At 46.4% G+C, this 24526-nt stretch overlaps 1 protein-coding gene across 2 annotated transcripts; it reads right to left on the reverse strand.

Moving 5' to 3' along the window:
- Positions 1-849: 849 nt before the first annotated feature.
- On the reverse strand, positions 850-24045 carry TBCEL (tubulin folding cofactor E like). Of its 2 annotated transcripts, none has more exons than XM_072884384.1 (8): positions 23444-23779; positions 19914-20063; positions 17498-17637; positions 14157-14338; positions 12845-13101; positions 9941-10067; positions 9388-9504; positions 850-4093 (listed from the first exon to the last, which is right to left on the reverse strand). In XM_072884384.1, the coding sequence occupies exons 1-8, from the start codon at positions 23475-23477 to the stop codon at positions 3775-3777; spliced, it is 1326 nt and encodes a 441-aa protein (XP_072740485.1). In that variant the 5' UTR covers positions 23478-23779; the 3' UTR covers positions 850-3774. The 2 variants fall into 2 exon arrangements, with proteins under 2 accessions (XP_072740485.1, XP_072740486.1); XM_072884385.1 differs by lacking the exon at positions 23444-23779 and adding an exon at positions 23925-24045 and having other exon boundaries at positions 851-4093.
- Positions 24046-24526: the final 481 nt, after the last annotated feature.

A 24526-nucleotide genomic window follows, 5' to 3' on the forward strand; every position in this document is an offset into this window, starting at 1 on the left:
TGCCAGGAATACATATTTTAGCCTCCGGGCTGCTTTCAGCACCTCGTTTGCATTTTCAAATCCACACACGAACAGAACCTACAGAATCTCATTTACAAGCAAAAATGGCAACTGACGGAGGCAGAGCCACCGCCTCGCCTTCTTTGGATTACAGACCCGAGTAGGCGAGGGCAAACCGAGAGCCTCTCCCCAGAAGCAACGAGTGCCATTAGGCGCAGTTCCTCTGAGCTGCTCCAAGCCACCACGGGCTGCACTATCATCTGCCACCGGGATGTATGCAGCTTCCAATGAAGGGGGTTACAAATCCCGCCAAGGGAGCAGAGGACAGTCGCCACTCCATGCATATTCATAATATCGCCGGTTAAGCAATCTGCCTGAAACATCTGGTCAAAACATGGATATTCAATAGGAACGTATCCAAAAACACAACGGCACAGCATCTAATCTCAATACACGGAGCCGTGCGACACTTTGGTATATAGCTGTCACCTAATTCCTTCCGAACCAGGTGCTTTTCCCACTGTGTAGACTGCCCGCGGCAGACTTTTATGCATGAACTAGCATGAACAACAAAACAGTTCTTGACAAAAGTAGCCCTCAGATAGAAGGACAAAAAAGCTAGAGAAGCAAAGCAAATTATTTTGTTTTCTCAAAGGAATGCAACAGAACCAGGGACCTTTTGCTAAAGTGGGTATATGCCAACACCACCAGGACACAGCCCTTTGTGTCATTGCATCGATTTAAATCAAACCGTCCGCCCTCTCAGGACCCTTCCAGATTCTCAGCACCCACCATTGGCCCCAAACCCCCTCTCTCGCTCAGAGCCCTTCCCTCCCTCTCCAAGACACGGTCCCCTGTTAAGCGGTAACATGGCACACGTACAAGACCCTTTCCCAAAAGGTATTACGAAAGGAAAGTGAGCCAGCTTGGGATATTTTGACACATTGGTTGTGCGCCATTTGGCCCTACTTTTCAAAGTCAATCATCTGGATGCATAAACTGTCCCCGGGTTTTGGACGTGACTCTTTCTCCTTGGGAAGCCAACCAAGATTTTTGGTTCCACCCCACGCGTGCTCTGCTAGCTGCGCAGAAGGTGAACGGCTTGAGAACGTTGTCCAGAAACAACCTTCCCCTGACAAAGGGGCAAGGCGGTGATATTCATACCATGACTTTTGCTGACCCAACAGACCGGGGGAGCTGGTTTGGGTGTTAGCACCAAATCCCCGGCAGCTACATGGCGCTTGCCGACCTCGTATGCCAGTAGGTGTTCTCTTTTTCCATCTTCCAGTTCCCACCAGGTCCGCCGTAAATAAAAGCAGAATTTAGTGACAGTTCTGAGCCGGTGCGGTGACAGCACCATTCCCTCTGCAGACAGGCTAACCTTTTGTGGGTGAACAAACTTACAAGCACATACTTGGGTCTTCTTTAACATCCCATTCAATTTTTTAATGGTCTTTGTTTATTTCCTTCTCTGAAACCGAGACATTTAATTGTGCTGAGGAAGTTGGTCAATAGTTACAGCATCTCATTAATATCAGTTACAATGCCATAAATATACCCACATAGGCAATTACTGCTCTATAGAATTAGGTCAGAGATACTTCTGCATCCCCGTCAGTCGCCTACCTCTGACACTGCAGCGACTGAGGGATAACCTACTTAAACTGCAGGAGAAGGGAAGAAATAGGCTTCTAATATTAAACAACCATATCTTCATAAAACTTTGCTTTATAACAAAATATCTTATTAAACACAACTTTTCCTATGCGTATGTATGTATATATCATACAGAAGTGTTGGCTTAAGAGTTCTGCTGTAAGGCAGCAAATGCCTTTCTCTGCCCAAATGGAAAATACATCTTCAGTAAAGCTCTAGCTTATAAAAGCGTCATCTTATGTTACATTGCTGCCATCTCCCTGCTCTTTTGTTTTACGGGTACCACGGCTCCGCAGCTACGTGCCGCAGCCTCTACGCCACCTACGGCGAGTCTTGCTCCGCTTCCTATTGCTCATCTCAACGGGGCCAGGAGATTGACATTTTTGGCAGGGGGATGAGGCACAAATTATTAACTTGTCTTGAATCCTCACATTTTTAATCATTACTCTGGATGTGGAACTACTCCCCTCCGAACAGTCCCCACATCCTGAACCTGAAGACTACGAGATAATACTTCGTTCCCTCCCCATCCTACCCCACCCCCTGATCTAGGTAAAATATGAAGAGAAATACACAACTCCAAGAATATAAAAGGAGCTCAGTGATGTGGACAAAAGCATCATGGGAAAGAAAGTGCACGTGAGGATAAGGGAGCATTTCAAAATTAAGGTCAGAAGTTCATGTGTAACTAGAGCCCTCACTGCACAGCTTCAAAAACTTTTATGCAGCTGCTTATAACTAGGTAATTTGAAAAGTCTTCAACTTGTCAGGGGGACAGAGGAACAAGGGAGGACACAGGAAAGCGAGACAAGATATAAAGGAAGGAGGATTTCATTGCACAAGAAAGGGAATCTGCTCTGCAGTAGAAAATGGGGGCTAATTTAAACAGCAGCACGCGATGCCTATGAGGTGCGTGTGGGGGGAAGCCAATATAGATAGTGAAAACCTGCTTTACAACAAACGTGAGTCTATTTGCTTTGTTACTCATCTTCTAGAAACTAATCCGAGCCAACACATTCTCCTAGTTCGGACCCTAAGCAGGGACCCCACAGCCAGGGGCCCCCGGGAAAAGTGCTAGGTTTCATTTCTGGTGCAACAGCAACAAACACAAACTTCAGCTTTACTCTTACTCTCTCCCAGGAGAGCAATTTTAGCCATTCCACTTTCGGTACAAACTGGTACAAGGTTAAGTGCATATTGGAGGATCTCTTCAGCATCGCGGGGATGCATCATGGCCAACGGGGGAATCTCGTCTTCAACCCCTTTTTGACCTGTTACTCTAAAAGCCCTTCCAACGCAACGCCCATCCACCACCTTCCAAAATTCACTTTGCAACGCACATGGCAAGGGTCCCTTTGCCTCCAGACTGCCAGTGCTACAGGTTGCAGACACTGTGAAATGGGTACAGAAATCAAAACTTTTTTTTTCTCAAATCAGAACAGGACAGCGTGGATGTAGAGCATGCGTTTTGAAAATAAACTGTTTCTTCCTAATAAGGCCTCTTTCTTTCCCCCATTTTGTGCACTCATACAAACCAAACCAGTGGAGTTAAGTGGATACACTAAGTACCTGAGCTCTGAATCAAATGGAATACTGTTTTAGATCTTTTCAGTGAACTCGAGCGCAGCAAAAGGTTGAGACAGCACCCAGCGGCAAAAAAATACTTCAGCAACCTTGAGCCACAGTCGGATAGCTAGGCCAAAGGGTGCTCTGGTGGAGCCAAAACCCCAAAAATTTAGAAAAAGAAAAAAACAGGTCAAATTCTGCACTGAGCTATCTTCTCCCTTACAGACCCTAGCATTCTTTAGCTGGAACAACTGACCATTCATGCCAAATCACGAGTATACCGGAGCATTGAAGAAAACATCAAGGTATTGCACACACTGAAACACACGCACTGAAGTCAATTGCCACCTCAAGGTCACCTGCAGCGGATGGCGGGCATGGTTCTCAGATCAGGGCACTCCCTCCGGGCTACGAAATTACCTGCTACAGAAACACAACCAAACCTCAACCAACCAACCGAAATAAAAACCTTGCAAAAACTCCTTAATGCATGTGTGTGGGTGTGTGGGGGCAGGTGTGTGCACGTGTGTGCACTCACAAGGTCAAAAGAGGCTATTTCATTCTGGGCTCCACATAAATTTTATCTCCATCCCGAATGCCGTAAGAATGCAGTGCTCGTGAGCTGTATTTCATCTCCTCGGGACCAAAGGGAGCTTCCTGGTCCAAGTAGAAGAGCAGCATGTTGCTTGTTGACAACTGCACTACAGTTTTTAAGTGCTTCTTCAATTCTGCCACAGTCTGATCGAGACGGATCGACATCTCTTCCACTTTATCCTGGAAGTGAACTTCCACCTTCACGCTGCTCTGTGGCCGAAGATCCACGACTGCCAAGGGCTCTAGCTTCCCGTACTTCGTGACCAGCTGGTGATACCTGAAAAATTAAACAAGCCCAGAGTTATGGTGCAGATGCTCGTACAGCCAATGCAGGTTTCACAAGTCTGTTTCTGTTTCACATTATGATACTACCCCACTTTAGCTGCAATCATCCAAGGACGCTATTAGGTTGCAAAGTATAAACGAACATCTGCACAGAGAGTACAGTGACCGGATGACAAGAGGGTAAGTGCAGACTGCAAGGCGCAATTCATCTAAACCCCAGAACTCTTTGACGAGAGCTAAAACCAGAACCAAGACAGCAATGAGCTGTCCTCATCCTCCATGTCTGTGACTAGCTGGCATATGGCTCTTCAGAAACATCTCTCAGTTTAACTGGCACTTCGCTCAAGGTGGGAAGGATGGATGAGGCTCCCACGAGTAAAGAACATTGCTGTGCTAGCATTCAAAGCCCCTAAGTGCATGCCTCTCTCCATACAAGTCTCCTGCCCATCAGCGACTAAAGGAAAACCCCAGCTTTCTTCTCCATTTGCCACCAAATCTCTCACACTTTGGCGAACTGAATGTTCCTCACGTGAGACAACATTCACCCCGATTCAAGTCTGATGACCTGAACAGACATCCATTAGGAATAAATCTGGATGGTATGAGTCCTGTTTTCTCCCCTGCCAGCATGACAGTCCACAGAGCACACAGTGCTTCTCGGGCAAGATGCTGAAAAGGAGAAAATAAAACCCAGAGAGCCCATCCACTCCAGTCACCTTGTCTCACAGTCCCCAAGCTGCACATGAGGGCACGCACATTTTGCATGTGGCACCAACATGAACCCAAGTGAGCGTCTGACTAGGGAGGAGGGGTCTAGCTGAGGAAGGTGAAGTTATCACCGACCTGAGATATTCGAGTTGACTGGTCTCAAAACAGATTCCTGAACAAAACTGAGCATCGAAGCTCTCTACTGGGCTCCCACAATTTCAGAAACCCCAGCCGTGGCTGCAGTGAGATTTGGAAGAAAGAGAGGACGCTACACTCGTAAGACTACACTTCCTGCTCCAGTGAAAACACTTCACTGAAGAGTGCCAGAACCAAGCTAGTGCTCACACAAAGGATACAGCCCTCAGTCGAGATTCCCAGTATCTGTGGCTTCACGGCCTGATCGATTTTCAGACGTTCCTGCTGTTTTCCAAGAGGCCAGCTGGGACCCAAATGTTACACTCCACTGGGCACGGGCTCACCAAGATCACCAAATCAAGGTGAGCTGCCGCACAGTTTGGAAGCTGACAACAAACAGGGGACTTCTTGCCAACTGATCCTTCACACCTACTCTAAAACAACATCGGAATTTTACTAGCAGAGCCACGTGCTCCACCATCACTTTCTCCTTGGAGCCAAGTTCTCCAACTGTCCTTCACAAGGTCCATCCCGGGGAGCCATCCCCTGCAATGGAAAACCCATCCTACCCTCCCGCTGCCTCCAGCGGGTATCGCTCTGATCCGGAAAGGCTGCATCTCCCTTGCCTGGCTGGGAAAGAGGAGAAGCAGCAACACAAAACACAATGTGATTGAAATGACAAAGACTGAGAGCTGCCGAGAAAAGGTAACATTTCAGAGGCCCTCCACTATGCGCCGTACAGAAAGCTCTTTTTGTTCCCGGTCCAAGTCTGAGCTGAATGCGATCGGTGCTGTGTCACGGCCCCTGTCGAGAGATGATGGGACCTGGCAGGCCGGGTGACCCCAGGGAGTCCTGCTGAAGGCAGGAATGTTCCTGGAGAACAGCAGACCCTCTGTCTGCCGGGAAATGAGGTAAGGGCCACAACGCACTACGATTTCCCCAGTCTCATGGACAAAATGAGCCTTCACTAGGGCAGAGCGTCCAAAGTCCTGCTCTCACAGTCACCTGGGTGATAGGATCAGGCCTATTTATTTGAAAAAGTCATTAGTGCTCAGAGGAGACAACAACTCCCCATATTTTACCCACTGGGCTACCGCCCACAGTAAGAGCGAGTGCTAGCCAACGTGTTGTCGATGAGGAGGATTTCTCTGCAGCACAGTTTCCGCTACCTCCAGAAGGATGTGGTCAGCAGCAATGGCCGACTGGAGAGGTGGAGAGAGCAAACCCACCCCTTGCTGCCCCAGGCCCTTGGCCCACTTTGGGACATCCCTTCAATTCTCACTGTCTCCACAGGCTGCAGACCAGCAGCAATTTCTCATGGGCCAACTAGAAGTGCTGCCATGATTCATGCGCTAAGGGAAACTGCAGTGAACAGGGCTGATGGTGGGAAGAGTATAAAGAGGGGGACAAATTTCAAGCAAGCTGAACGAGAGAAGTACCATGAGTGGGCTAAGATTACCCAAATGCACGCTGTAAATATGCAGAGGGTCAGACAATGTTGTCTTAAATTTTCTCATGTCGAGGAAAGGCAGAACAAGTTTCACAGCTTGTTCCTTGTATGCTAGCTGCAGCCTGCAAAGAAAGTTAGGAGTCTGAATGACTGGCTTCCCTCAAATCAATAAGGACGAAGGCACACTGCTCATATGGTTCTTTTGTACCCCGATAATAGGCACCCTGGAGACTTCTATAATCACCCCTTGCAGCCTGACAGATGCTGGCTGCCAGAGCATAAGATGCTGAAAAACTGAGCCTGGCTAAAAGGGTCTCTGATACTCTGCAGATAAACAGGGGACCAGAGAAGCAGAAGACTCATTAAAAACCCACAGACACAAAGACGTCACTCAAGACAGTCGATATTGGATTGTACGCTCGGCGCTCCTTTCTAACCCACAACATCCAGACAGTGCAATTATTCTGTCCATTTCCCTCCCTTTCCGATCCCTTTGAGCTGCAGCCCCTGAAGACATGCAATGTAAGCAGGGGAGTTTGCCGGGAGAGAGCGTGCTGTTTGCTTATCACAGGCTACACCTCGACAGTCTTGAGGGGGGCTGCTAATACTCATAAGTTTTCCATGCCCAAGTGTGTCTTCTTCCTCTGCTTGAGGCAGCACTGCAATGCAGATGCCATACCCCCAGCAACAACATGCATGTGTCCTGATTAGATTCTAATTACAAACCACCTTCAGAGAGACCACACCAGATTGGGAGCAAAAAAGAGGAAGCTTTAGCAACAAACACACAAAAAATCCCTCTGCAAAGAATGCCAGGTTTCCCTTCCTACAAGGGCTGCTGCGTACGGGTCCAGGAACTGAAACCCGGCCCTCGGCACTAGGGACGCTCTCAGCCATCTGCAGTCTCATTAGAAAATAGTCTGGAGCAGCACACAACTCCTCCAGAACAGAACAACCCTCTTTAGTAGCAGCACAAGTCTCTTGGAAACGCTGCACAGATGAAGGGATTCAGACAAAGAGCCCATTGACCACGAAAAGGGCAGTAACTGTGTTTAAAGATTAAGAAATCAGAGGGGGAGGTAATTCTCCTGTATCTTACCAAAATACCATAAAGCTAGCATGTTGGTCAAGATCAGCCCAGCTTTTTTGGATGGGTGAGATATTAGTAATTTCTTACACGAGCTCCCACCTGGAAACCAACCCTAGTTGTGTGTGATACTGTGTACTACGTGGGTGCACACAGCCTGTTCCCAAAGGCCATGTCCTAACAGTAGCATCACGCGTGTCTGAAGCTATACCCCACTGTGTCCTTCCCAACAATGTATGGGTCCTGGACATGCAAGGCACCTCTCACCACAATACCCAGAGACACAAGTCCAGCAGGAAAAGATTCAGAGCCTGCCAGCTATTTATTTACCTTCTCTCTCGTGCGCAAACCCTTCCTCCTGAGCTCAGGGTGGCCCACCTGTTCCACCAGGATCAAAGGGCTACTCGCACCTTAGTTCCCCTCCCCGTCTGCAAACAAATACACTGCTTTCAGCGCAAAGGCCTGCCTTGCCTTCTCCTGGCTGGTTTTCCAGGTCAGCCCAAGCCATTTGCCAAAGGGCAGAACGCCACTGCAGCTGTTGGGTCCAGCTGCCCTGCTATTCTCCCCTATATGCTATATACGAACACAGACACATGAAACAGTTTTCTTAGAAATAAAATGTTATGGAAAATAATCTGTTTTGGGAGCAGCACCACGAGCTCGCAGTTCCCATCTCCCCTTCCCCTTCCTCTCTCCTGCATTCTCCGCCTCTGCTGCTATCCCTTCCAATATTTGTTTCAATTTTTCCGCTTCAAGGGCTTCTAAAATTACAAGCCAGGACTTGTCCTCAGAAAAAGGCACAAGAGGGATCGCCAGCTGTCTTGTCTCCCTGACTACATCAGTACCCTTTGCCTCTGAACTGACCCCAGTATGCCTTTAACAAATACTATAATCGCTGGACCTATTAGTATTCATACAAAACGCCATGCCCTCATTCCCCATTCTAGCCTTCCCATGCCCTTACTGTACTGGCAGGTCACATACACAGTGCTTTTGAAAAACAGGAGACATTTTACCTAAGAGTTAAGCTAGAGGAAACACTGACCAGCCAACGTAAACACCGACCAGATTACATTTGTACCTCTGTCATCTGTACCGGGCCATACCTTTGATCTTCTGTACCGCAGTTTGTCCCTACCTCCCTCTGTCCCCCCAGACACAGACACACATACTCTCTTGTCCTACTCCCTTTCTGTAAAGAAAGGGCTATGAAGCTTCATTGTCTGAAAAGCGCATGAGGGTCCTAGGGCAAAAGGCACATAAATGCAGTGGCTTGATGCTCCATGATCCTTCCTCAGCCCATTAAGAAGCAGTAAGTAGATGCTGGCACAGAGGAGATACCGACTGAACAGCATCTGTCAAAGTTCATTAGTTTACTAAGATTAACAGATCATTGGGCATACTTTTTTGGCAAAGAAAAACCATCAGACTTGCGATTTGCGGGCCTGAAAGTGAGGGGATAGCTTCCCATTGCCAGTCACATTCCACACACCAGATGGTCAAGAGAATTAGATGCCCTGGCCTGGCACCAGAGAGCACGATCTGTACTGGCTTTTGGGGACTCCCAAACACAGGTGGATTATGAAGCTAGCCATCGGGGAGGCCAGGAAGCAATGAAGATCATGAACTGAATAGTCATGTTGTTTAATGGCACTTGATGCGGACACTTTAAGACCAAATTTGACTCAGAAGTGATTCTACAAGTCATCAGACAACACTCTAATAGAACGACATTAACTAAAACAGATTGAGGAAGGCAAGACAGGAGGAAGGCGAGGGATGTGTTTTTCGTGGAACAGCTAGCCTGGATTTCCCATGTAACATCATCTGTTCAGTCACCTTTCCTTTTGCCTCACCGCCCTTCTGCCCCTGCTCTCCATTCAAAGAATGGAGAAAGAATTCATACCTGAATGGGACTTCCTCCTCTGGGAACTCCATGTAATATCGTATGAAGAATCGCTCCGAGTCCTCTCGCTCCCCATCGGCAACGATGCTTCCGTTGAGCTTGACAATAGATGGCAACCTGCGTGCAGACACCAAGAAGAGAAACCCAGACAGGGTGACCAACAAGACAGTCACCATCAAAAGCTACGTGCCACAACATTACCACCAGGAGAATCCTCCCTGGTAGCTTACACATCAGTCCCCTCAAGAGAGAGGGCAAGTTCCACGCAGTTTCTCCAAGCCCATTCAAAACTATGCATTATCATTTCGCCACATATATGCATCGTGTGCGCAGGCATGTATGAGACTCAAAAAATTCTCTGAGAAGTAGAGAAGTTAGACTTAACATTTTCACTACTCCGACTTTCCCACACAACAAAAAAAAGCTCAAATCTTTCTGGGTGGTGAATTCATACAAAGCCCCATCTCCTAACAGCCTCTTCCTCCAATTACCTGCTCCCAGCCATTCACTGCCATGTAACACTTCTGCTGAGCAGAATAAACAAGCAACAGACCTGGCTATTAGGAGTTTCCTGCGTTCCTCGGTGGTGTAGGACTGCAGCAAAGGGATTCCTAGCAATTTCACTTCCTCGAGCTTGGGAAAAGAATTTAACTTGTCAATGTCTTCCCAGCAATGCAGACCTGCTCGGAAGAAAAGACTTGCCTAAACAAACACAGATTATACATCATGTATCCAAGATAATCAGACACAGCCAAAGAACATACATGACAGACAAGCATCAGCTGCTGTTTCTTTGAGAAGCTGGCTTTTTGCTCATAACGTGCTGCAAAAAATCTCCTTCATTTGCTTACAAGACAGAGTAGTTTAAATTCTCTCATGCTGTTTTGTAAGTCTAGAAGGATAATCTCCATGGCTGATTAGGGACCTTAGTTTTTTATGGACCATTCAGTCTTTGGTCTCACTGCCGAGACTTACTAGCATCAGTTATGATGGCTGCATCTATAAAGGGACACAGCCTTAAGTAGTATTAAAGTAATCAGGACTTCTGTCATTCTTAGGTGTCACTAAATAGCTATCAAATGCCTTTACCTCGCACACACGACCACCTTGGGTCCCATTTCCGCTCACAACCCAATGGTAAAACAGTCCCAGAAGCCACCCAGCCATTTAATGAAAAAAGCTTTAACTCAATTTCAGCCCCCTCAAGACCTGACATTTGGGATAGCAAGGCAAGCAGAGAGGGTAAAATAAAAAAGCTCAGGATCGAGCAACAGTACAGCCCTGATTACATGGAGAGATCAACACTACTTGTCTTCGATTCCCTTTGCTGTGACTGCAGAAACATTTACCATGATGCTTTTCCGATGACTGTTCCAGAAGCTTACACTGGCAGTGTGAGTTAGAAAACTGTTTTTTCTGAACAACATTCAACAGCTTCACTCATACAGCACAGAAAACGTGAAAAAAAGAGAAAAATTATAATTTCAAACAAAATCAGGGGTCTCATTTGAGCTAAGCCTGTCAGGAAATGCCAAGTTCAAGCCCAAACCATGTGTCACAACCACAACTCAGAAGTAGGGGCTCTTTTCAGAGCAGAAACAAAACTCCTGTAAGCATGATGGCACTGTGTGCGAGGCGGGCAGGGAGAGTTTCCTTTTTCCATAGTGCTTGAAACACCTCTGCCAAGGTCACCTATGCCTAAAGCCATCCTCTGGGTATCAGTATCAGCCACATTTACAGACAAACTGAGTAGAAGTTTGTGACAGGAGGAGAACTCTTCCACCTGATCTCTGGGGCGCAATGTCACCAAAGAGTGCCCGGTACCTCTCTGAATCACGCTGCTCTGAAAGGGCCAAAAAGCTCTCGTAGCTGGGAGGAAGCTAGTGCAGAGAGACAACCACCTCTGAAGGAGAAACTGATATCAGCCACGGCATCCGCCTCGGCAGGAAAATCTGTTCATCCCCTCGTGACCCCGTTGCACTATAACTTCACTAAAAATCATTATCTTTAGCTCATCCCTGATCTCCGCTAAGCTAAAAGAGCCTGCAAAAAGAGGCGCCAGTTTGGAGTCTTCGCGTGACAGAATTTTGGAGTGCAGCAGCTTTCCCTAAAAAAAAAAAAAAAAGTTTAACATGCTCCTTGGGATTTCTATTTGACTTTCAGCTCCCAAAACATCAAAATGCAATACAGAACCCAGAGTTCTCAAATACCTGCCATCAAAATTGCAAAACTACTTACCACAGGAGCACTTGCTCCTCAGTAAGACAGTGCTTTCAAATCCAGCTTAACAGGCTTTTCTTCCTCTAGTTAGCTTTAAGCTTTTATTATAGGGATTCCTTGATGCTTACATTGCAGAGCATGTTAATAAAGTACCTTCTACCTTGGCTAACACTACTATCGCTTGCACAGCATATAAAGCTGTAAAGAACAAAAGATTATGATGCATTAAGTACTCCTGCAGAAGAACTTCTGGCATACGTGTCATCTCACAAACACGTCACAGCCCTCACAAGCTGCCCTGCAGCTCCCTCTTTCTGAGCGCGGGATGCCCCTCCTGATATGCCAAATGCTTATTCTCTTTCTGGAGTGTTGGCTGAAAATTCTCTGGGGCTGAAGTGTAAAAACGGCCTCGAGCATAACTTGTGGTGAGCTTCTAATAACTGAGCACAGATGACAGACAGCTTTTGCTGGTAAATACTTGGCCCTTACATGCCACATACCTACACATACGCTCATTTTATCCAAGATAAAACGGGGAATAAAAGGCAAATGAGATTCTTTCATCTCCTCCACTGCCAGATATTTATTTATCCTTCTCCAGCCAGGAGCACCTGAGGCAGGGACAGGAAACAGGGAAACTACTAATGTAAAAAACCTTTGCCAGCTCATTTTGAATAACTGCCAGTCCACGCTACTCTGACTCATCTTTTAGAGAATGACTAACTACCAAAAGCAGCAGGTAAAGCCCACAGAGATGGGCAAGCTGATTTCTTGCCTGTTTTCCCCTCCTAACGCTACATTCTTCAGGGGTCAGTGCATTTCAGTACATCTGCTTCTGTGGCCCTGCATTAGCATCATTAGGAAAGTGGACTTCAGCATGATAGGTCTGTTGGGACTACATTTATCAACAGCTTTTTGATTCTGCCGAGAAGCCAGGATAGATTGGGACAAAGGTCACTGGGCATTTTCATCTCTGCTACAGCAACAGAACTATCCCAGAGGTTTAGGCTCTTGCTCAGCACTTCTGCCTTCACCTGCCCCCTCTCATACTTTGCAGGAAGCGATGCTGACTGCAGGCTACTTACTGCTAACACAGGCCTAAGAAGCAACCACCCCAAGGCCAAAGTTTCAAAGAGCACAAAGCAAGGGTGTTTTTCACCTACTCAGGAGGAGAGACTCCGATCAACTGCTGTCACTTATGCTGAGAACAAAAAGCATACTGCTTCCAGGCTCTCACCTGACTTGTGCAAATTGATGGATCGCAGGTTGGGGAACAGCCTTGCCAGGGAATCTTCTGACTCTTCAATGGTCGTGAGGTTGTTGTTAGCCAGAATAAGTGTGTCCAGTGATGGAAACATAATTCCCAATTTTCGAATTTCTGTCCAGTCTTGAAGATTATTGTCAGTTATGTGGAGTAATTTGAGAGACTGACAGCAAACGGGAGAACAAGACACTGTTTCATAGTCGTTAAGGCACAGGAAGAGCTCCTCCAAGCTGCACAGGGGAAGAAAGATCATATCATCATCTCAACATACCTTGAGAATGGCTACCCTCTTGGATACGGGGACATGCATATGTGGTTTTAACACGACTTTCTGTAACGGCTCCTATGTGATTTGAAACCTTGGTGTAGAGAAGATCTTTGAGCACTCCAAATGGAGTGTTTTGACTATGTCTCTGCTCCCATCCGTAAAGTGCCTCCACAGATGAAAAACACCTCTAAGCGTTCCCTAGCGTCCCAGTATTAATTGTGTAACAGATTGCTCGGGGTGGTGTTCCACATTTGTGCCCAACAAGCCACCAACCCAACTCCAATGGTGATTGGTACCTGCTCTCAATGCTCACCACTTCATTTAAAAAGGTGTTTTTATACAACACAGATGACCCTTTTTTCCCCACATCACTGGTTCTGCCAAAGATTCCCATTAAAGAAAGAACAGGTTCCACTAAGTTTTCAGATGACTAAACTAGCTCCCTTAATCCCAGGGAAGCGTACATTGGCCACGCAGGATATACTGCTCTCATCATCTCCGCTTATAAAGCCGTACGAAGAGGAATCTGTTATCAAAATGAAGCCACCAAGGACATTCGGGGAAGCACAATGCCACTGCCAAGGCAGACCGTGGGCAAGCCACAGAAATCAACACTTTTGCACAGAAAAGCATGATGAAATATTACTTGACAAGTGGCCAGACCCTCAGACTTACATCCCATTCAAAAGCCAATAATACAGGTGTGCACTGCACCATTCATTCTGCAGTGACTCAGAGAAAAGCATGTCACCTCCTCAGGGTGATTATCCATCTCTGGTATTTAGATTTGGACAAGAAGCCCCGGGCTTTGCAGTGCCACACAAGTTCAGCTTTTAAGACAACGTAAAGCATTCACCTGGCCAGTTCCCAAGCTCCCAAAGAAAAAAATTCCCTTTTTCTCCACCGATCATGTTTGCATCCTCACGCCCCTCTCGTCCCTCAGAATGTGATTTGATAAGCCAGCCTTGACCTGCGTGCAGCGAGCACCCCTTTCTACGCCCAACTCCCCATGCTTACTCTGGTAATTCCTGCAGGATTGTGTGGACTGTTTCCCAGGAAGCTTTGCTGTTGTTGAGCACAAGTTTGCGAACACCAGCGAAAGACCCAGCACACCTTCTCTCTAAAACGGACAAACTGAGAGGGTTGGAACTCAAGTTTAGAAACTCCAAGTGGGGAACGTTGGACACAATTTTACTGACCTAAGTGGGGAGGGAAAAAAAAAGAGAAAGAAAGAAATGCGTATCAGGCAGTAATCGGACCTCATGCAATAATATCCCGTCTCCTAAAAGGGGGCCCTTTGGAATCACCACAAGCCAAAGAAATGATATGGGGAAAAAAAATAAGGCTTCTGGATAACTACCTGTAATTCATACTCCAGCTATTCACTGATCTAGATTGATTGGTTAATTGCTCATTCACCTCAACAGTTCATTTAATTACACTCTCCGAGCAGCTTGATAAGAGACAGCCAGTCTCTTGGGAGAGGTCATAAAATCCACCTCAACACCAAGCTTAAGCAGCAGCATGTTACAGGAGCCAGCATGCCGTACCCCTCTTTTAGCAGGGAGGCAATGGGCATGTCTCTTGAGTTTATGGCCAACACTCTGCTCACTTGCTCAGCTTTCCGCTGCTCACCAGTAGCCACAGACCTCGCCATTTTGCCCAACGTAAAAGACAGATAGAAGCTCACTGTACACATACAATGAATTTCTTATTCGATTCCATTACTCTGAAAACAGCATCTTACAATCAATCCAAATGTTCAGGTAACTCTGCTTGTGGCTACTTTCTCTTTTTGCGCATACAGATGTGCACCTGAGGGCAAAGTAGCAGAGAGGTAAGGAAGAAAGATCAAGAAAGAGAAGGAAAAGCCAGAGATGACAACTGTACAGCTCTAGAGTGCAGGATACATAACGGATCGTGTGATCGGGGTAGGTGCTGACCTAGACAATGCTAATACACAGAAAGATATGGGAACAGGTTATTTAGATGATCAATCTGTAGTCATCTAATAATGATTAAGTGAACAGAGCAGCCAGGCAATATCAATTCGTAAAGAACACATCACATCAATCTAATTTTCCTCTTTGACTGGGTCACTAATTCAGCGGGAAGTAGTTGAAGGGAATGATAGCTTCTGATGCCATCCGCACACCAGTCGCATAAGCAACTGGGGACTTACAGTGCCCAGGATAGCAGTGTAAGTTAAGAGTTCAATACAAAGCTAGCAGACATACTGAGGGAGTGTTCTAGCAGAATACTACTCGTTATGTTTTCAATGACCAGAATAATTGAACGCTATGCATTTTCTTAATCTGCGGGTGATACTAAGGTGGGAAAGGCTGCCATCACATTGTGGTACAAGAGTAGAGGCCAATGCGAAGCCATCTGAAACCTGTAAGATGGAAGTTCAGTTCAAGGATAGTCAAAGTACTAACATTCGGGGAAAAAGACATTCATCTAGAAAATAATTACAAGTCAGAGAACACCTGGCTAGAGCGCTCCATGCCACAAAGCGATTGGAATGGGAGGAGATGGGGCAGACCATGACATACACAGGTCAATAACAGGGCCCAGCTGCTAGCAAAGGGCAATTATCTCATGCAGAGGTTGAATTCAAGTGTTGTGTACGTGATGCTGGAGGTAATTAGTCTGCCTCACTTCGCACCTCATCTTAGGTGATGTCATGTTTTGGGCACTACGCCTTAGGAATGAAGTAGACAAACTGGAACGACATCAGAGCAACAAAAACAACACAGGATTTAGAAAAAATGGCCTACGATGAATGATTGGAAGAACTGGATTTTTTCAGGATTATACTAAAATAGGAAAAGGAGACATGAAAGCTCTTCTTCATGGCTATAAAAGGCTGTCATATAAGGAGCAGGGACGAATGCTCCTCTGTGCCTGCTGAGAACAGGGCAGGGAGTAATTGGCTTAAATTGCAGCATGGGAGACTTAAGTTACATAGTTTAGACTATGAGGTTATTAGCTAAGCATGGGAACAGGCTACCCAGGGATCTGGAATCCCCATCACTGGCAGTTCTTAAGAGTCGCTTAGATATTTATCTGCTGCGGATGGGCTATGAAAACTTAATCCCGTCTCAGAGGAAGGGGCCAAAGAACACAGAAAGCCTTTCATTTCCTGCTTCACTGCGGCTCATGCAGAAGATGGCAAATTGTGCCGTCCAGGGTAGCCTAAACAGACTGAACAAATAGCAGGGTGCGAGGCACGCAGCTTATGAGTAACAAGTGTATGTGCAGCTCTCCCAGCTGCTTACCAGACATGAGGCCAGTCCCACTGATATTAAGAGGCAGAACAAGGAGCGGAGAGGCAGCACCTCATTACTGTGGGAGGGGGCCTTTTGGGGTCAGAATAAAACAAGCCAGGAGACACCGTCCCAGTTCTTAGCTGATATGCCCTCAGTACAAAACCATCTTCCCTGGCACTAATCTCAACAGACAAACCTAAGATCTCTCTCCCACTCGCTGAGCTAATACCTTCTAGGCTAACAAGCAAATAACAGAAATAGGGAAACCTATCCTGCATCTGACTTAGCAACACCCATGCCAGAGCTGGGAGATTTCTGCAAACACTGCGTTAACTACCTGTTTAAAGACATAGCAGCTTGATGTAACAGAAACACATGATAATTTTTATGTTGCACGTCCTGTTCTTTTCCACATATTTCCAACAATAAACACTAAGATAAAAACAGAACATAAGCCAGTGAGGAACTGTTAACAACACTTGAACAGATTGCGATTGTTTTACTCGTATTACATTGCATTTAACTACCATATTTCATCCAAGCACTTCAGAGGATTTTATAATAGCATTTAGCATTAATTAATGAGGCCTCAGAAATATCCTTTGAGGTAAATGTTATTAAACCTGTTTTGCAGATAGGGAAACAAAAGCAGAGAGAGAATAAATACCTTGCCCAGCATCACAGAATCAGTGGCAAAGCTGGGAATCAACTCCCATTACTTGGACCTCCTCAGTTCTTACTCTGTTAAAAACTGCACTGCTCATTAACCTCTTGATGTTAGAAATGCCAGTTACGGTGCTTTGCACAATAAAAAAAAAAAAAAAAGTATTTGTCACCCACAGGCCAAGATCGTAAGTCACGAGATAAATGGAACGAAGTGCTCAAACGGATTAAATTCATCATGTTTATTGCTCAGTTGTTGTCAAAGTAAATAAGTGTCAGCTTCAAAGATGGGAAAGAAGCCACAAAAAAATGGAAATCTCTCTCCTTTAAATGAACGAAGTACTCTTATAACCTGCAATGCATTTGCAGTCATAGTAATAGCCATCAAAGTTATTCAGAAAGATGCACAGGTAACCATTTTACCTCATGCCAGTCTTCCAGTTTATTGTCAGAAAGATCTAGCTCAGACACATGAGCACAGAAGGCGGCAATTTCATTCTCGTCCCCTGCACAGGTTATGCCACAGCTGTTCAGTACTAGCACACTCGGAAGGTTGAGGCGATCTGAAACAGGGAATAAGAAAATATGCCCTCTGGTCAGCATTGCATTGCTTAGTTACAGAAGGTAACAAGAAGCATGAACAAGCATGACATTCAGCAAAAGAAAAGATCCACAATTTACACATATTTAAGGATCTCAGGATAAACATGGATTTTATGACAAGTGACCAACATCAATCAAGAAGCCTTCTTGTGTCTAAACGTGAAGTACCACTCAGTATCAGTGCTCTTCAGTTACAACATGCATTTCTGTCCACACCGCAGCGAGGACAGGCCAGTCCTTTGTAGTTTATAGTATGTCTCATATCAGTTCTTGCCAGAACTCATGCTCTTCCCCAGGCATCTGCAGATAGGATACAGGACTAGGTGGACTGTTAGTCGCACAGAGTCAGACTCCCTTATCCTCTTGTATTTAGCCCACTTGGGGTTAGGAACAGCAAGGATGTTTTTAAACATTTCTTTTCTAAGCTTTCCCTTTTCAACAATGTAGAACGTTTAGCATTCTTACACCCTGAAAAAACTTAGGTCTCTACTCTGCCTTTAACGTTTCTGCTTCAGTTTTGGTCTAGTTCCTTCTTACGCAGGTAAACGTTCTCACAGCTATTTCACAGACAAGGACTTGGATCACAATCACTGCCTGAATTGCTAAGGCCAAAACATGACAAAGTTAAAAGCTGTGGATTTGTAACAGGAAACCATTTCAACACAAGAAATCCACATTTAGGCAAGGCAAGCCATCAGTCTTATACTCTTTCACATACAATACAGCTCTCCCACCTCTGTAGAGTATCAAAATCTGTTAAAATTTAACATCAAGCTTTTTCCTAAAAAGGTGGCCCTTTTTCTCTCTCCTTAATACTTGACAGCTACACGACTAGAAAGGGATTCTAGCAGCAGACAGTTATCTGGAGTGATCTGAGTTTTCAAGTTTCCTGGCTCATTAATGTTTGGCTTCTTTCAAGAATAGAGTTGTACTTTGGGAATTCGTCATGATGTACTTGTAAGTCATGTCTTGGTCACATTTTAAGATTTATGAACATGTGCCCTCTCTCCAGCATCCAAACAGCTCAGGTAAGCGGGTGCTCGCACACAGGAGAGAGGGCATTGACTGAATATTCCATCAGGCCAATTTTCTGTTCGTATTAATTTTGAGTGACACGCGGTACATTTTATCCTCAACTGAACTCAGGCCCTTTTTTCTCCTCTGTCAAACTCAGTTACTGTAAACTTCATTCCGCTAACTTCCATGGCTATTTTCCCCTTTGGGGCTGGTTACGATACAAATTGACCTGACGGAAATTTAAACTACACTTACAGATCAAGACGGCCGAGAGGTTACACAAAGAAGGGGCAGTTCTGGTGGGATAAACGTGAATCTCAGACTCATGTGTACAAACCGAGAACGAAACGCTAACATCAGAGCATGAAGGAAAACTAAAGGGTGTCAAATGGATCCAGGTCAAAGAGCAGGAAATAGCAACACAGATTCTGCAGTCTAGGAGGCTCAAGGACATACACAAGCAGCACAGCGCTTCAGACACACATCTGTCTGAAACTCCCTCAAGGCAGTAAGGTCAGAAGCAACGGAGAGAGAGGATTTCTCCACTAGGTCAGCATAAGCACAGTCAGAGAGCATTTGATGCCTTGAGAAGAGAGCCAAAGTAAACCACAAATTCATTTGAGTCACTTGTCACAAAAGAAGCCTAGCTGGAGATTCAACAACTCATTGCTTGGCTTGAAATGTGGTCCACTCCTGTGTAACACTGGACTCCTTCTGTACCTGCAGGCATCGATGCAAGTTGATGGCACTGCGTGACACCACTGGCTTGTGGACCAACCTCAAATTTAGATCAAGGTGTTGTGTATTTGTTAAGCCACCTCTGTCAAAATACATGTTGTTGCAGCCACTAATAAAATAGTTAGTATCACTAGTCTGAAGAAAATAAGCTCCAGGGACTGCTGAACCCTCAAAACTCAGCACCACGCAGGGCCTTATTTCCATCTTTCATTGACAGGATTCTGATTCTGTTATGCTGGCAATGACAGGGGTAGGGAAACGTACTTGTTTTTTACAGCAACTGGTTCAGTCACTAGATCAACTTTCTGTTTTTGTTAGATTCCAGTTTCTCAGCTCTTCAGTAAGAAACACATTATAATACGTCATGATGTATCTTTTCCTGGTCAGTTCAGAGCAATTCTTCTTTCAGCATAAGCAAGAACAACCAAGAAACTGATCCCACCCAGAACCCCACAGATGATCAGAAAGACCAGAACCCTACCTTTCATAGGTGAACCCTGCGGAGTTGCTGGGACATGCACCCCCATACCAGGTCCACGACGATACGGGAAGTTCTCGGGGCTGTATTTCTCACAGAGAACTTGCATGAAACTCCTTCCGCTGGGCTGGTCCATGCTCCCTTCTTGGACTTCTAGTTAATGCAGAAAAAAACAGAGCATATAAACAGTCAGCAACTAATAATCATCTCCAGTAGTGGTCCTTGGGAACACAGGACAGAAGTGACCAGCCAGGTCACAGGCTGTACTTCTTATGAACTACAGATTAGCCTAACAGGTCATATTTCAAATTCAAGACTACAGTAAAACATTACCTGAAAAGAAACCAAAAGGAAACAGAGGGCCCAAGCTACACAAACATGCTTTCAATCATCCCATTACAGGCCAAGTACAAGACATCCTTGCCCCACATGCCCTTCCAGGACAGTTCCCAACATGCCCCAATCTGCAAAAGGTGACTTCTGTACCTCACAAGAAGACTGTGAGATACTCATAGATATTCTCAAACACATTTCCAGGGCAGGAAGGAGGAGAAAGAACAAAGAGCTGTTTATGAGCAAGAGAGTGCTCGAACAGGTGTTTTCATCCTCTAACTTCCCTTTTCTCTAACTCAGGACTTTCAGTCAAGATCAGCTTTTTGGATAAGGAAAAAAAAAAGGAAAAAGAAAAAGGACCCACAGCTCCCCAGCTGTTTATAAAGAAACACTATGCAAAGCAGGTTATAGTTTGCTTTTTTTAAAATCAGGCCAATGCTGTAAACAGCCCAGAGCTCAGCACCCTCTGCTAGCAAGAATTCCTTCAGTTGGTCCACATGGTGTCATGGAAATACTCAAGTTTGATAGTAAGCTCACTCAGGATATCTCAGGGCGAGAGCCCATCTTCACTGACAGCAGTGGCTCATTCAAAGCAAGCTTTGGCCTCAAATGCAGCATCATCATTTCTTCCCTGACATTTGCAAAGAACTACAGTTCTTCCGTCCTGCTTGCAAACCTGGGCTTCCAATTAGAACACAACTGCTGTGTCACGAAACACTCTCAAGCACATATGAGCGTATCATTTGGCCAGTCCAAAAAGCAAGTTTTGCCAATTCAATTTGGAGCTGCTTAACATATCTGGAAGATAAACATGCCCTTCCTATCTATGCATGTCACAGAACAGAACAGCACAGCACAGGAAAAAGGACTCGCCACACTGCGGGCTGCTGACCTGCCTAGAAAGATACCGAGTGTCAGCTGGAAGTGTATTTGGCACAAAGATATCGCAATGGTCGGCATTCTGCGGTACCCTAGGTGGAACTAAGCTTATCTGTCCTACTTTTCCGCATGCGCTCTGAACTTGGTATTTCATGGCTTTCTGGATGATAAAGGAGTCGAGCTTGATACACGCACAAAGAAAGGGAACCGCATTGTTCTCAGGTTTCACAGAGGTCTTGTAGTCCAAAGCAGGGCCTGTCACCCGTCACAGACACGGACGAGAGATCTGCATCCACCCGATCTAACAACACAAGGCACAAACTTGCAGGAATCAACTGCAGATTTCCTACAGCATACAATTAGTCATGGAGCAGCATTTTCACTAAGTACTGTATAATTGCATTTCTAGTATACTGGCAAAACCCAGCTCATGGAGATACATACATTCTGCACATAAACCTGCACCTCCAGGACTCCTGGTGGAAATCCATACTTTCGAGTTCGTGGTGGGGCCACACGTATGTTGAAAGCAATGTTGCTAAGCAATGTTGAATTAAAGTTTCTGCCTGCTGCCATAAACTTTCCTTTAGAATTATTACAGGCAAGGATAGATATAAAATCCTGAACAAAAGTGATTTAACTAAGGTTCAGGTTCCCTTTGCTGAGAATCACCTGTTTAACAAGCTCTACTCTACTTCTTCATGAACGGACTACCTAAAACACTCTGTCACAAATGACTTTGGTATAATAAGAAACAAGTTGACTGAAGCCTGTTATAATTTTTAATTTATATATAAATTTTACATGTCACAAAGAGGGACTTAAAGGATTGGTCTTACTTTAAAAAAAAAAAAAAACACACCTTTTTTCAGCCCTCAACAACTTGGTTGATTCATATCTCAAACTTAACTGCATGTCACTAGTCCACATAGAATCAAAAAAGAAATCCTCAAATCAAAGTTTGTGTTAGGAACAAGGCATTTAATTTTATGCTAAAACATTCTGCATGCTACAGGAACAATTTGCATTGACAGCCAAGGCTTTAGGCTGAAAGGCCTCATTCCAGAGTGGTTTTGGAGCTTAGTACTGTAGGACAGACAGATACTGCTTTTTAAACGCACAGTGAGACCTCCTGGTCTGGAAATTCTGGAACTCGCCCATGCATAAAGCTTTCTGTCCTTCACATTGCTTTTCTATCAACTCCATTCCTCTTTATCCCCTGAGCAAACATCAGCTGGAAATTCCACATGAGAAAGTCACCTTAGCATCGCACTAGAGGCAAAAAACTGTGTTTCCAGATACAGTATGAGAGCAATCCAGAACTGAGAAAAAGCCCTAATGATATTTACATTCAACAACTTTGAATCACAAACATTTTCTTTCTCAAGCTTTACTTTTGCACGCCAATGCCACTGCCAGATGACAAAAATGTCAGGGAGTGGGCAGTCACCTTTTCCACTTCCCTTCTCGTCAGATTTCTCATTCACTATAATCATCTGTCACGCACGTGGCTTCTCTGAATCACTACAATTGCTTGAGAGCAAGGATTAACAGAACATGCAAAGAAAGCATGACACATTTCAAATAAATGTTGCCTGTACGAGGGCAGGACAGGATGATTTGCAAGGTGCCCATTTCTGAGTGTTTTCCTACTGACGGCACAAGGAACAATTCATATCCTAAAATAACCTTGGGTTTTCTAAACGACAGCATAGATTGCTCAGTCTTTGAAAGGCATCAACGAATAGTCTTTGTTGTCTATATTTAAACGCTCGGCTGGAAGGCTGCGGCCCCAGTGACATACAACATGGCAAGTATCTGCAAAGAAGAGCATGACCCTGACTTGAGATCCAAGGGAAACCCAGCGGGCTGGTGCAGCTGACGAGTGAAGTGAAAGGAGAACACTAGAAACGACACAAAAAATATTTCTATCCCAGTCCTATACGCCTACAAGGAGAATAAGAGACAATTCAGGAGAATTACACCATTAATGACATTCTAATGAATTCCAGTGCCACCCGAACGCCTTCAGAGCAGGTCCTAACCAGTCACACACCAAATGCGTTTTGACATGTTTGTACACATGAAAAACAAAGCGTAAGGAAGGGATGCAACAGGACAAACATCTGTCTAAAAGAAGCTAGTATGTCCTCTTCCTAAGACACAATTCAGGGAAATTATTTTTGAAGTGATCGTGAGAGACAGATGGGTGAATACTATCAGGGCAGACAGACTGACCCTCTGAGCCGCCAGGGCAAGCTACCCAAGCACGCGAAACGCTGTCAGGGACTTCATCAAAGCAAGCGTAACTACTTGCTCACCCGCCACAGTACCACGCTTCTGGACGCAGCCCATGCTAATGGCAGGGACTGTGGCATCTCACGCACGAGCGATGCCAGGCGTGCCACTCGACGTGCTTCTGGCCCGGACTCTGACGTTATGCCACCGAACCAGCAATCCCCTCTGGGGCTGCTGGAAAAACCAACTCTGCCGCAGAAGTCTGTGGGGAGCCCGTCCGTCGGTCCTCGTCTGTGCTGCTGGGCCCCTCGGCGGGCTGCGACGTGCGTTCAGCCGCACCCCGGCAGGCCGGGGTCCCCAGCCTCGAACCCCCAGAGGCCCTCCCCCGAGCGCTGCAGCCTCCGCCGGCCCGGCCGCCTCGAACGCGGCCGTTAAACGGTCCCCGGCTCCCCTCGCACGGCCCGGCCGGCCCGGACCCCGGGTCGCCCCCGCCGATCCCGCCGCAGAGCAGGCCGCTGACAGCCGCGGCCCCGCCCGCCCCCCGCCGCCCCCGGCCCCGCTCACCCAGGCCCGGCGGCCGCGTCCCGCATTAACCCGGAAGCAGCTCCGCGGCAGCCAAACATCACGTGACCGGCCGCGATCACGTGACCGGCCCGGCCGGCGGTGGCGCCCCCGGTTGCCATGGAGACGACGACGCCCCCGGCGGCCTCGTCTTCCCGCGGCCCGGCATGCACCGCGCCGCCCCCCCCCCCGCGGGGCAGCGTCCTCTGATGTCACCTGACCTCATCGGTGACGTCAGACAGGGAGAGAGGCAGGTGACGCTCCGGTCCCCGCAGCCCCGGGGTCGGTCCGGCCCAGCACCCCAGAAACCCGCTGCCCCCCGCCCAGGCCCTGGCGGGGCAGGAGGGGAAGGCCTGGCTACACACCAGTACATAAACGCTGCCCATCCGTCAACGTTGCGCGCTCATGGCGTGTAACGTCAGTGGCGCGCGCCTGCCTCGACTCGCCCGGCAGCTGCGGCGCGTTGCTGGCAGTGCCTGGCCGTTCTTTACCAGTTTGCCCATTTCTCTCCTGTCTACTCACTCAGCAGTGGCAACGTCTTTTCTGCGGTGGCTGGTCGCGACCTCACAAGGACGGATGATAAATCATGCAGGGAGTAAGGCCGC

Source organism: Ciconia boyciana, chromosome 20, assembly GCF_034638445.1.
Source record: "Ciconia boyciana chromosome 20, ASM3463844v1, whole genome shotgun sequence".
NCBI lineage: Eukaryota > Metazoa > Chordata > Aves > Ciconiiformes > Ciconiidae > Ciconia > Ciconia boyciana.